Below are 14,383 nucleotides of genomic sequence, written 5' to 3' on the forward strand. Positions count from 1 at the left end.
ACAATGGGATCCTGCTGAAAAATAATAGAGGGTCAAACTACTTACATACGCAGCAAGCAATGTAGGTGAATATCAAAATCATGATGCTGAGTGAAAAACCAGTCAAAAGAGATTATATTCTATAGGTTAAATTCTAGAAAATGCCAAATAATTAGTTATAGAAAGCAGATTAATGGTTGTCTGGGAAATGGGGTGAGAAACATTATCAAGTGGTACGAGGACACTTTTGGAATTGGGGAGAGTCAGCATCCTGACTGTGGTGGTTTCACAGATGTATACGTCTTGCAAAACTTATCAAATTTACACCCAAGTATGTGCAGTTTGTATGAAAATTACACATTAACTGTTGAGCATCTGTTTCTTAAGAACTTTAGAATTACTTGGTCCAATTCAAAACAAACCTACTTCCAACCCCACTGGGTTTCTGGCTGAAATTACAGTAAACAAATAACCTAAAATACATATAGGTACATAACAATTTCCATGATATTGTTTCTCATTTAGGAAAATGTTAAGTTCATATCTTGTTTTATACTATTTATTAAGGTTATAGTGTTCATCAGCCCTATATCCTGTTAAATGTTTTCTTTGGTATTTTATAGTATTATTGCCATTTTCAGTTGGAGTAAAAGAAAATCTCCAATAACAATCTGATTGTTATTATTTATCGAAAAAACCCTAATTTTTAAAAAATATTTTATTTACTAATTCGACAGAGATCACAAGTAGGCAGAGAGAGAGAGAGAGGGGGGGGGGGGAGGAAGCAGGCTCCCTGTTAAGCAGATAGCCCAATGTGGGGCTCAATCCCAGGACTCTGGGATTATGACCTGAGCCGAAGGCAGAGGCTTTAAACCACTGAGCCACCCAGGCACCCCAGGAAAAAAAAAATTTTTGACATGTATTAGATATAGTCACTCTAGCAAATTCTCTTTTAGAATTTAAGTAGTCTTGGGGGCTTTCTATATAATTTTAAATTCTGCAAGTAAAGATAATCTTGTTTCCTCATTAAAGTGTTTGTATTTATTATTCTGTTTTGGGGTCTTTTTATCAGCTAGAACTTTAAAAAAATGTTGAATGACAGTGCACCTGTGCTTTGTTTCAGATTTTAATTAAAATGTTTCAGATTTAGTGAAAATGATTATCATTTAACTATTTAATATGCTGTTGATTTAGATCTGTGATCTTTATCAAGTTTGGGAAATTCCATTTTAGTTTTTTTATTTGTAAATTTCCCAACTGTCCTTTAGGCATCTATTAATAGAACTGCACATTTTATTTATGTATATAATGAATTACACTGATTAAGATTTTTTTTAAGTGTTGCATTTTTGTTATAAACACTACTTCATGTGTCAATCTTTCAATATTTTCAAGCACTCAATTCGGACAGATATATATTATCAACTGTAGAACTCTATCACACTGTCAGCCTTAAAAGTTATTTTACCAGCAAAATGGATTTGGAAGTAGCAGAGGAATTGTAGTTCAGAACATGTAAGCTATAGGAAACCATAACCAAGTCAGATTGAAGGACAGGAACAGTACTTTATATAGAGAAAAGGAATTAGTTGGGAGGAACTCTTTTGAACCAAAGTCTATGGGGGGAAAAGAAGAGCTCAGGGTGGTGACAGTTTCTCATTGGCTGAATTGTGGTATTTTCTTATTGGTTGGGCTAGTTGCTGGGCTTGGAGAAATTTTTTCTTCCTTCTGTTGGAGCAGTCAAGGAGGTTTCTTTCTATTGGGAGTATAAGGTATGTCTCTTCCTGTTGGGGTCTGCATTGGTGATGAGCATGAAAACTCCCCCTTCTGGCTTCTTGACTCCATTCTATTTTACTTTTTTAAGATTTGTTTTTAAGTAATCTCTACACCCAACATGGGGCTTGAACTCACAATCCTGATAGTGAGAGTTACATACTGCACCGAGACTGCCAGTGTCCCTTCCATTTTAAAAGAGGTTTCCTTTACTCAGTTTCACAATACTTTTTAATGGACATAAAATATTACCTGGTGTAGATTCTACTATAACTTACTTAACACGGATTAATGGCTATTTAGACTGCTTTTTAAAACCTCAATGCTGGGATGCCTGGGTGGTTCAGTCGATTGAGCATCTGACTCTTGGTTTTAGCTTTGGTCATGATCTTGGAGTCCTAGGAACGAGCTCTGCATCCAGTCCCACTTCGGGCTCTGCACTCAGCTGGGAGTCTGCTTGTCCCTCTCCCTCTGCTCCTTCCCTTGCTCTCTTGCAAATAAATACTTAAAACAACTCAATGCTGTGATAAACATAATTATCTAACAGTGTAACTCTAAAATGATTTTTCACTTTTTTTTTTTTTTGAAAGATTTTTATCTATTTGACAGTGAGAGAGAGCACAAATAGGCAGAATGGCAGGTGAGAGAGAAGAAGCAGGCTCCCTGCTAAGCAGAGAGCCCAATGCAGGGCTCAATCCCAGGATGCTGGGATCATGAGCTGAGCTGAAGGCAGACACTTAACTGACAGCCACCCAGGCGCCCATCACCTTTACTTTCTATACTTTCTCCATAGTGATGGAATGGTAGAAAAGACAAAGCTCGTATATTTAAAACTTTTTGAATTTCTGATGTTCAGGTATCATTCCTTGTACAGAAAGGAAGTTTTCTCCCCCAGGCTCTACTTTCCTAAAGCCCTTCTCAGTTGCCCTTTTATAGTTTTTGAAGTTCTAGCTCTGCATCTTTCCTCATCTTATCCTTACCTCCATGTTTCTGTGTTTTATGAACCTCAGGGATATGGTAGATTTTATTTTTCACTGACTCATTCATGATTCTGACTCCAATTACAATGTGTGGGTGTTTTCCCCCCATACCAAGCCATTCGACACCAGCTGGGTGTCCTACAATTCAACTTAATTCTGACACTGTCTACTCAGATACAGAATGAGATCCCACAGGTTAAGGGTTCAGTCCTGTAAGACTACTCCTGTCCCCATTTCTAGCACCAATTCCAAGTCCAGGTTGTCATCTGTGCTTCTGACCTGACTGCCTATGTAAGTCAGAAGTCCCAAAATTATCTTCCTTGGAATGGATTAATTTCCTGGAGTGGCTCACAGACCTTGGGAGAAACATTTTACTTAATAAGTCACCAGTTTGTTATAAAAGAATACGACCCGGGAATAGCCGGATGGAAGAGATGCACAGGGCAAGCAAGGTACTGGAAATGGTAGTTTCCATGCCTTCCATGTGCATCACTTTCCTCCAATCTTCATGTGTTTACCAACCCAGGAGCAATCTGAACCTTGTTCTTTTGGGGTTTTTATAGCAGCTCCATTACACAGGCATGACCAATTGGTGACTGAATTCCATCTCCAGTCCTTCTTTCCTCCCTGAAGTTTGGCAGAGGGGAATGAAAGTTCCTACCTTCTAACCAGGTAGTTGGCCCCCCTGGCAACCAACTTCCATCCCCACCTAGGGGCTTTCCCAAAAATCATTTCATTAACAAAGTGAGACGTCTTTATTGTTCTCATCAGCTAAGAAATTCCAGCTGTGTGCCAGGAACAAGAAGGGAAAATATAGATTTCTAACTATACATCACAATCTCACACTCCTCCTCTTAGCTTTCACAACACTAGATGGGTTAGAATCTAGTAAATTTACAATGGCAATACCCCTTCTATCTGCTCTATCGTGTGGGTAATTCTATAATCTGTCAGTGTAACAGAATCACTTTGGGAACTGGAAAAAAAAGTTTATTTCCCTGAATAAATAGCCTGTCATTGTGAAGCCAAATTTCAGAGGCTGGGGTCCGTAGAATGTATATTAAGAATAAGGAACAATTTAGAGCCATTAAATTTTTTTTTTTTTTTTTTTTTACTCCTCTTGTTGAGACTGAGCTTCATCCTCACCAAAATCCATAGGAGAACCTTTGGAATCCCCTCCCTTTGGGTCAACCCCTACCTGCAAGGATCCCGGTTGGGGCCAGTGGTGGAAGGGAAGTTCCTACCCCTGTGGGACTCATCCAAGGACTCCCGTGGTTGAGTGGTGGAGACTACCTGTCCTCCAAATCTTTTTGATCCTTCACTGGAAACTGAATTCCTACCTTCTAGTTAGGCATATGGCTGTCCATTTACACAGACTTCTTCAGCCTCCCTGCAAGTAGGGTAAATTCATGTGACAACGTTCTGGCAAACAGATGGGAGCCTAAGTAACTGTACCTTCGCTGCTCTTGCCCTTTCTGCCTCCTCTATTGGCTAGGAGGCAGATGAGCAAAACTATATTATTTTAGACTTTTGCTGTGAGAAAGAAAAAAACTGCTATCTTGTTTAAGCTATTATTTTGGGCAGCAGCCAATCTTATGTCCTTATGAATCACAGTACATGGAGCACAGAGACTGGAGTTTTCGGATATGACTGCAAAATGGAAGAAATACTCATCTTAGGCCAAGGAACTTCTATCATTTCAACTGTCCTGTACGTAAAATGTGGAATCATGAATGGGGAGACAGAATTATGTAGTCGGACATGAGTTTTAGTATGAATTTTTAAGTAACACTGCTGTCCAGCAATGTACTAGTATATACTAGCCCAAATGTACTGAAATATTGCTTGTAAGCATATAGATTATCAATTTCATATGTAGCTTAGAGAATAAAGATGTGTTTCCAATCCTCAAAGAAACAGTGTCTGTTAAAAGGTTCTCATGGAAGACACAAAAGAAACAAGAGTGGCATCGGATTTTTGACAAGTAATATGCTCATATTTTAGATGGATGCTAGGTAGTATCTTTGTAGGAAACAGATTAAAAGTCAACAAGGCATGTGAAGTAATACTACCATTTTTTCTTCAACCATAAAAAGTTATACCCGTTTTCAGGTTTCTTCAGTCTCTAATTTGAATTTAGTAAATTTATCAATGTTTAATGTAGTTTCTCCTATAATAACTAAAGAAGAGGTGTCCACCAGAAGAAACAAAAAACAAGTCTGAGAAGGAACTGCATTTTGTATATTTTGTTTTTCAGAAGATAAACATCCAGCATTTGTTCAGTGATTTCTGGTGTATTCAAAGCAATTATCCTATGGCATCTATAAGAGATCACTGACCACTAAATTACAGGATAAAAAATGCATTTCGTTACTTGGAAATATAAAAGCACCATGGAGGTGCCTGGGTGGCTCAGATTGTTAAAAGCGTCTGCCTTGGGCTTGGGTCAGGATCCCAGGGTCTTGGGGCTGAGCCCTACAGTGGGTTCCCTGCTCAGTGCTTCTCTTTCTCTTTCTCCCTCTGCCCCTCCTCACCTTCCCCCTTCTCATGCACTTTCTCTCTCAAATAATAAAACCTTTAAAAAAGCACCACAAGACTCAGATAAAGTTAAATAAGCATTTGATTCTTAAAAAGACTTCACTGAAAAAACTGACAGGAAGGACAGTTCATTTCACAAACTGTTTTGGTGGGACCTCATGGCAGTAGGGATGAGAAATTGAGAGCAGTTACTAATTTCTGATGGAAAAGGAACACAGGCCCTGGCAGTAAGCAATACATGAGCTACCAGTGTAATCTTACTTATTTCTATGGGCACCACTATAGCAGACAGGACCACCAACAGCATCGGTAGAAGACACCCATATCAAATACTATATACAGAAGACTGTTTTGTTATTTAAAATAGAGTTTCCCAGGTTTCTTAGTAGCAAAACAGCAGCCACAATCTAAATGAAAATGGAAGGAGTAACTTTTAGGAAGTTACACTGATCAACTGTATTTGCTGAAAACTACCATGAACCTACTAATAGGCTGCTACTGTCCACATCTGTGTTGCATTTCTTTCTTTTTTTTTATTTGACAGAGAGAAATCACAAGTAGATGGAGAGGCAGGCAGAGAGAGAGGGAAGCAGGCTCCCTGCGGAGCAGAGAGCCCGATGCGGGACTTGATCCCAGGACCCTGAGATCATGACCTGAGCCGAAGGCAGCGGCTTAACCCACTGAGCCACCCAGGCGCCCCCTGTGTTGCATTTCTAACACCTAAATGCAGAGAGAAACAGGCTGACTTTAACAAACCAAGGGATTTTGTAAGCAAAGTATTAGGGTTCTGAAAATGTAAAAATAAAGTGATCTGGAATGTTGCAGAAGATAACATGATGCAATCAAGCTAGCTACAATGGATGCATCGAAAGTCTCTTCAAACATGCGTTTTCTCTTGAAGACTGATAGTGAAAAGTTCTCAAGTATCGCTAAGAATGGTTTAATTAAAATTTCCTGTGAAAGGCATTAAAACAACTATTCAAGAGGGGAAAAAAAAGCTTAAAAAGTAAAGAGTACATATTGAGTGATTTTATTGTTTACAATGGTAGAAAATGCAAACAAATTTTTATTGTTAGAAAGCACTGTGCCTGAGGCCTGAAGTAAAGGGACGGAAGGACCATAAAGGGGAATGGAAGACCTTGGGGAGGGGGATGGAAATGTTCACTATGTATTTTGTTTGTTGGACGGTTTCCTGAGTGTATGAGCATGTCAAAACTCAGTTAACTGCATTGCACATCATTATATGGATGCAGTTTCTTATATAAAAATTATATCCCAATTTAAAAAAAAAGAACAAAAAAGCAAAAACAGAAATACAAAAACAAACCAAAAATGAAAAAGCCTGAAGCCTTTCCTGAGAGTGGAGAACAAGTCTTCTTTCTAGACCAAGCCTCACAATATCATTTCTATTCCCATTTTTAGCATGTCATTCGGCTGAGGGGAGTGGACGAGTGAAGGCGCCCCACTCACTGAATAAATGAATGTGAAAGCTGAAGCATTCAGCAAGTTTTAAATTACAGTACGGCAGAATGGTTTGGAGCACAGACTTGTTTTAAAAGATACGTGTGGGTCTCGGTGTTGGCTTTGTTGTGATCTATAGAGTGGTCACAAAGCCTCTGTGCCTACAAGTGACCTCTTCTCTTCCCCCCCATTGTTTGCATTTCTCATGCTCTTCTTCGCATCATGGGATGGTGGCCACAGCGTCTCCTTGCACGAGATTCTGCCTAAAACAGATGATGGGGGAAACGGAGACTCAGGCAAAAGTCTTAACCTTTAGCAGCCTAATTTTCCATCTGGGAAATGAGAGTATGATCTAACTACCATGTGACTAAAGAGAACATGTAACTGGGCATTAGCCACAGGAGCTTCACTTATAACAGGTGCTCAATAAATATTTGTTAAAGGAATGAGTGAATGATGCATGAGCTGATTTACTAAAATGAAGGTCGAGTCTGTAAAAGTTTATGTGTGCATTATGTGATGGCTGGGAGACTAGGAAGTTGATAATGGAATGGAATACTTAATGTAAGGTAGATAACCTAGAGGAAATCAGTTTTCTAATGAGAAGAATCACTCAGTAATGCATATGCCATATTGTACTTTATATAAATCATGATTTAATGAAATTGTGAAGAGTACCCATTTAACAAAAGATGTCACTGGCCAGTGACTTACCCTCTCAAAAATCATGATTACGTTACAATTGTGTTGAGTATTTTAAGAGTACTCACTTTTCAGTTTTTATTTAATTTCATGTAAGGTAAAACACTCCTATAGCTCATTTGCTGATATAAACCATTAACCATTTTTATAAACAAGTTTAGAATAACAATCTGAATTTTATTACAAACAAAAATAAATCTAAAAAGCTTCCTTCAAGTATACAGTATACACAAGGATTTCTGCATTACACTGTTTCACATAAAATGTTCTGAATGACAGAAGTAGAACTTCCTACCATTTGAAGAGAGAAGTTCACTGCTGAAAGCCACACACTTACAGAAAGAAAAGAGCATCACAGGCAAGGCCTGTGATCTCTGGCTACAAGCAGGAGCTGAAACTAGGAACACAGAAGACACTTGGGAGAAAAAAACCACATTAAGTACTCGAAAATGGTTCAGCAAAAAGTCAAACAACTGTAAACAACTTTTAAGCAAATCTCTTCATGCGGTGCTGCTCTAAGTAAATAATGTTAAATGATTTTCATTCTACTCAGTTATTTTTAATGCCGAGGAGTGTCTCTCTCTCTAGACTTTGTTTTCTTTCCCTTGAGGGAAAAAATGAAATGTAATTAGGGATTGTTTGTGAATTTCTTACATGAGGGCCTTTAAGCCACTTGCTTGTCTGTTCACTATTTCTACCCAAAAATGAGAGTTAGAATAAAAAGTGAAATTTTTTTATAAGTAAAACATTTGGCTCCTGTTAAAATCTGTTTGAAGGTCTGATGGTGAGGATGCTGGATAAAACTGGCTATAAATTTCGATTACCCCTGCTGCCCTTTTCTCCCATCAAGGATAATCAGGACTTAAAAGGTATGAGCTTTGCAACACAACTACTTTAAAACCAAGCAGGCTGAAGTACACTCAGCGTCTAGGAGAATCACATTGTGAGAATGAAGGAACTTACTGTAAACAAACAAGGAACTTATTGTAAACAAACAAGCAAGAGTTCAATAGCCTTTTTTTTTTTTGGCATTTGGCACCATGACTTAACACTACTGTTTTCTTCCATTTTCCTATTTGAGATTTTCATAAAGTGATTACATGTAATAATAATAAATTTTCCCTTTAAGTATGTAATACATAGCAAAAACACATTAATGACTAGAAATAAAATTTGAAATCTATAAAGCTAAATCTTAATGGAAAGGTTAAGCATTGGCATCCACACTTGAGTATCTCATGCTCTGAGATACTCAGAAAAGTCTCTGAACACTGATTAGATCCCTTTTGGTGGAGTGACACATACATTATCACAAGCAGCAATGCTATGAATGGGTTGTACTTTTCCTTACTCTACAGTTCTTTTCTATGTCAATTTTATTTTACTATTGATGTGTTGAGACAGTATACTGTTAGTTAGGTAATCAAATTGTTTTGGAATGACAGCCCTTTCTTTTATTTAAATAAAGTAATGGTAGATATTAATTTACTGGAAACTTTCTGAGAACAGATTTTGAGGAAGCTAAAAATGACACAGTTTAGTACAAACTGTCTTTTACCTTTATTGCTTGTATACACAGGAATACATTATAAAACTCAGAAAGAGGAGAAAAAAATAACAGAAGAAAAAGTTACCTGCTTTAGCATTTTTAAGAATAGTTTTGATAACTTCTTAGATCAACTTGCTTATCTGAAACAGAGCAAAACTACAATACAATCATGATGTAATTCTAATAATCACAGCAATTATGCTTTCATTTTTAATTTTCTCTTCATAAAACATTAATGCTATAAAAACGAGATTGATGACATCCTTGTTTAAAAGACACCTTGTACTGGTATCAAAATGTGATTTATTTTAATACCAACTGAAAAAAATAGAGCTTATATAGTCTATTATTTCAATGAATTTATTACCTTTATTTTCAAAGTTGGTAGCAAAGTTATTGTTAACAATATAAATTTTCTCTTTATAAGTGTTGAAATTCCCTTAAAAGTGTTGAAAGGCAGCAGGCATTCTAGGATGGGATTGCAAGGAAAATCAGTTACTCCAATGCTGATAAATAGTATACTTCATGAATTTATATTTATTTCTTTAATTTCCTTACTAACTTCTCCTGATTTGCCAGTTTTTTTACTCTTTTGGTATCATAAAAGAAATCTAAGCCCAAGCCTTTTAGCTGGAGCAATTATTTCCATTTTCAATTATTTCTCTTTAGTTTTTCAAATATAAACTAAAACAATCCAATAATCATTGCAGGAAGGAATGATCATTTAAGCTGGATCGTGTTCATTTACCTTTTAATTTCATTTAAGAGATATTACTATTAGAGTGATAAAATCTTTACAGTTTCAACACACATACACTCAATCACAAAATTAAAATCTTTATATCTTAAAAAAAAGGTTCCATTTTGTTCAATGTATCATAATCAGATTTGAGTCCAATGAAATACGTTTTCATTAAATACAGCAACCACCACTTACCTTTAAATATTTTATGGATGGAACTAAGTTCAGTACTGATTGAAGGATGCTGGCATCAGAGCCCTCACTTGCAACTATCCTTAAATGTTCTGCATTTCTATAATGTACCACCGATTATTCTAGATTTATAATACCCTGTCTTTAACTTGGTATATACCATCTTTTGGAAAAAAAATTGTTTTCTGAGATGAGATACAAGAACAAAATCATTCTTGAGGTTCCACCTCGAAAAAAAGATGATGTTTGCACATAGCAGCTAGTTTGATACCCCCTGTTTTTGTTAGGCTAGCCTTCACACAATGAGCATGCATATACAGCCATGGTTCACTGCATCTGTTTTGAAGTTGAGAACTGCTGCTTATTCAAGTCACAGATGCCCCCATGTTATGCAAGGAGACAGTGGAATTGCATGTCCACCATAAGAAAAAGAAAATCAACGATGAAACAAAATGCAGCAAATACAGGCAGTTGGCATTCAGAACACGCCCCAAAGCTAATACTCATGAATTGTCATTATAAGGGCTTTTCTTTTCCTAAAAAAAAAAAAAAAAAAAAAAAAAAGTCTTTCTTTGCATATTTTAAAATTTAAAGGTCCCAGAGAATCATGAAGTGCCTTGTCGTTTTTGCTGCTGACTTCTGATGACCTCTAGTTGTTTTTTGCATTGCTGGTAGTAAGTAGAAAGGCTTTTGTTTTCATCTAAAAGCTTTTTATGTTCCTGTACCAGACGAGATGTATTTTGCTGGTCCTTTTCATCCTGGTCCAGTTCTGCAACTAGTTCTTGCCTGAAAACAAATACCACACAATAAAATATTGTATGTGATAGAAAAATTCATACTAATAACTCATGAGCTCGACTTTTTAGGACTTTTATTCTGGGTTGATCATTATGCATCTTAGGTATACTTATCAAATATACTTGTGGACTAGAATAAAAACTATCACCCACTAGTCTGTGTACCCATAGAAACACCATAATCCTTTTGTAAGTAACTGTACTTAGACAAGAAGTGAGTGCAGATAAAATGGTATAAAACAACTTTTAAATACTAGTTTCCTGACCACAGGAAAATAACATGTTTTATCATTCACATTCCAATTTTACACTCATGAACTTTTATTCATGCTTTGAAGTTAGTTTTATTTAACTACAGTACAAAGTGGGGACTCATATAACATGTGCAAGCTAATTAAAATAGATGCTACCAACTTAGAATCTATTTCCTATTTTAAAAGTGAGAACAATACGAAGTACCACTTTCAAATGAGTTAACTCACTTTTACGAACATTTTCAGGAAAGACCATTAGACACTTTTACAGCCTGATAAAACTTTGGGAGATGTTCAATATTAACTCCTAAAGTGAAGTTCCTGGATACAAATGAATAATTAATGAAAAGCCTTTAGATGGTTTTCTTATAATATTTCTCATTTAAAGTATTTAAAATTTATTAAAACTGTCACAATTTTCACACTCCCTTAATCCATCATTTATGTCACAATTTTCACACTCCCTTAATACATCATTTATTTTTTCTAGCACACAACTAATTCCTCCTTCAAATGAACAAAGTATAGATTAAATATGCGAAAGAAAGTTTTTTTTTTTTTTTTTAAAACATGAAGTGTCAACAATTCTACAATTAGCAGACTCTAGTATTTATTTGCTGTATATCCTTTAAGGTATTGAGCTGAAATAATTTTAACAGTAAAAGCTCGTTTTTCTTGGGGGGGGGTAGTACAAACAAAACTTTCCACAAATTACTTCAGGAAGCAAGAAATTTTCATTTATTTAGGTTAAAATTAACAGAGGGAATCCTATTACCATGTGTACATATAGTTGCCTTGATTTTGTACTACAGCACTTCATTTCAGTTTCCACAATAATTAAGCTTCAGAGGTATAAAATTTCATGGGATCATGCTTAAGAAAACTGAAGTTTTTGTTTTGTTTTTTAGAATTTCAAATAAAGGACCATGAAAACGGGTATTCTTAAAAAAGGGAGGAGGAAGGCAGACTCTTTATAAACTCTCAGAAAAACACGTGAGTATAAAACTCCCCAGAAAAACACTCACACGTATAAAATAAAGTAATTCTACTCTCTTAAAAATATACCTAGAAAGAATATATCTACAAAATACTTATTTATTATTATTTTTTATGTTAACATATAACATATTACTTTCCCCAGGGGTACAGGTCTGTGAATCATTGGGCTTACATATTTCATAGTACTCACCACACACAGGTGAATATTAGTAAATCAAATTATTTTATCTATGTCTAAAGAAATAATAAATCTTTATAACTATAAATCTAAACAGCTTTTAGCTTTAAAATTCTTAGGACATAAGACATGTTTATATAACACCAGTTTATTTTCCTTAATTTTAATATAGTATATGTAGTCAAAAGGGATGAATTTTGCATAAAAAAAAAAGAGTCAAAAGTTGCTTTAAACTTAAAGATGAACACATGTAAAACCTTCAAGTTGGAAATATAGTTGACCCTGGAACAACATGGGTCTGAACTACATGGATCCACTTACACATGGATTTTTGTACAGTACTGTAAATGTGTTTTTTTTCTTATGATTTCCTTAATAAAACTTTTTCTCTAGCTTACTTTATTCTAAAAATAAAGTACATAATACATATAACATAAAAAATATGTGTTAATTGACTGTTTATGTTATTGGTAAGGATTCTAGTCCACAGAAGGCCAATGACATTTTTGAGGAGTCAAAATTTACATGTGCATTTTTCAATGAGTAGGGGTTCAGCACCCCAACCCTCAAGCTGTTCAAGGGTCAACTCTATGCTTAACGATTAGTTCTAAAAATTACAAAGTTTTCATGTTTTCCAACAATATTTAACCTTAACATATTTTAAACTCAAAATACGAATGTGTTTTATTCATAAAAGATAACTTACTTTCTCTGTAATAACAATGCAATTTCTGTTTGAACTTTCATATATTCTTGTGCCATTTTACAATGCTGTTCAAACACTGCCATAGATTCTTTGGAGTTTGGGCACGGTGCTAGAGGCTAAAAATAAATCAGGACTCTTAAAACATAATTCAATCAAATTTCAATATCAAGCTGAGAGTTAAGACAGTAACTGTGATACGTTTTTATAGCACTAAAGCAGTTGTCTTTTAAAAATAAGTGTTAAACCATGGTCTAGAAAATTTCAGGGTCCTTTTGACAGAGTTAACTCAGAATATAAATTCACACTCGCTGTTTTAACACTTTTGTTGTTACAGAGAATCATGACCAGAGTATCATTGGCCTCTGGTTTTACATTTCAGGTTGTCAAACTGTATTATACCAAAAGAAGCTTCTAGCTCCCATACTCATGGGGAGACAGTTAAGTGTATTACTTAAATTCTCGGTCACTATGAATATGACAGTGTACCATGAAATGTATTAAGCAGAAATGAACTTATGTAAATTTTTATACTACAGCACTAAAATTAAAGAGCAAAAATTATATTTTTGATATTCTTAGCATTCTTTTTTTTTTTTTTTTTTTTTTTGAGAAAGTGAGAGAATCTCAAGCAGGCTCCGCACCCAGTGGAGAGCCTGACATGGGGCTCCACTTCATAACCCTGAGAACAGGACCTGAGCCAAAATCAAGAGTTGGATGCTTGCAGCGCCTGGGTGGCTCAGTCATTAAGCATCTGCCTTCAGTTCAGGAAATGATCCCAGGGATCAAGACCCACATCTGGCTCTCTGCTCGTCGTTGGGAAGCCTGCTTCTCCCTCTCCCACTCTCCCTGTTTGTGTTCCCCCTCTCACTGTGTCTCTCTCTGTCAAATAAATAAATAAAATCTTAAAGAAAAGAGAAAAAAAAAAGGAGTTGGGTGCTTAACTAACTGAGGAATTCAGGTGATCCCCCCCAACATTCTTGGTATTCTTAAACAAATATATGGAAATATTTAAAGACAACTGTTAATCTATGACCACCAATTTTAGATCTGATTAACTTAAATGGACAAATCATTTTAACTTGATTTTAGAAAGTTTAAGGAGGCCATCTAAAAGCATAAATAAATGAATATATGATGCCAGATATAAACAAAACTGTTCACTTTCTAGATAGACTATGTCTAAACTTCTAAGGAAAAAGTAAACATTTACTGAGAAAGTACTCTTTTTACCTGTAGTTGGTGATCCAGTGTAAGATAAGCCATTGGGATAGAGTTATCTGATCCATTGGTATCTGGAATTCAAGTATGTGTTTTATTTTCTATCATGAATAATTATAAGCAAAACACAAGAGAGCATGCATGAATATTAGCATTTTTTCCTAAAGTAAATAATACATTAAAGTTATTGTTATTAATAACAAAGAGAGTCTATTTCTGAATTCTAAAGGTAAAAATGGAACATCCAATCACCAGATAATCAGAATGCAACCATACTCTAGCACAATTTAAGTTGGTTTTAAGTTGTGTAATGTT

At 35.5% G+C, this 14,383-nt stretch overlaps 1 protein-coding gene across 4 annotated transcripts in view; it reads right to left on the reverse strand.

The window, feature by feature from the left end:
- Window positions 1-6,284: 6,284 nt before the first annotated feature.
- The window catches only part of MAP3K7 (mitogen-activated protein kinase kinase kinase 7), a 76,693-nt gene continuing 68,594 nt past the window's right edge, over window positions 6,285-14,383 (reverse strand). For 2 of the 4 annotated variants that reach the window (XM_004766891.3, XM_004766892.3), the window contains 3 exons: window positions 14,081-14,142; window positions 12,851-12,966; window positions 6,285-10,702 (listed from right to left, as the gene is read on the reverse strand). In XM_004766891.3, the coding sequence (XP_004766948.1) occupies window positions 10,522-10,702; window positions 12,851-12,966; window positions 14,081-14,142 (359 nt within the window). In that variant the 3' untranslated portion in view covers window positions 6,285-10,521. The remainder of the gene's footprint in view (window positions 10,703-12,850; window positions 12,967-14,080; window positions 14,143-14,383) is intronic. The other 2 variants (XR_200542.3, XR_006607894.1) reach the window with 2 other exon arrangements.

Source organism: Mustela putorius, unplaced genomic scaffold, assembly GCF_011764305.1.
Source record: "Mustela putorius furo isolate JIRA1106 unplaced genomic scaffold, ASM1176430v1.1 tig00000759_pilon_pilon_pilon, whole genome shotgun sequence".
Lineage (NCBI taxonomy): Eukaryota > Metazoa > Chordata > Mammalia > Carnivora > Mustelidae > Mustela > Mustela putorius.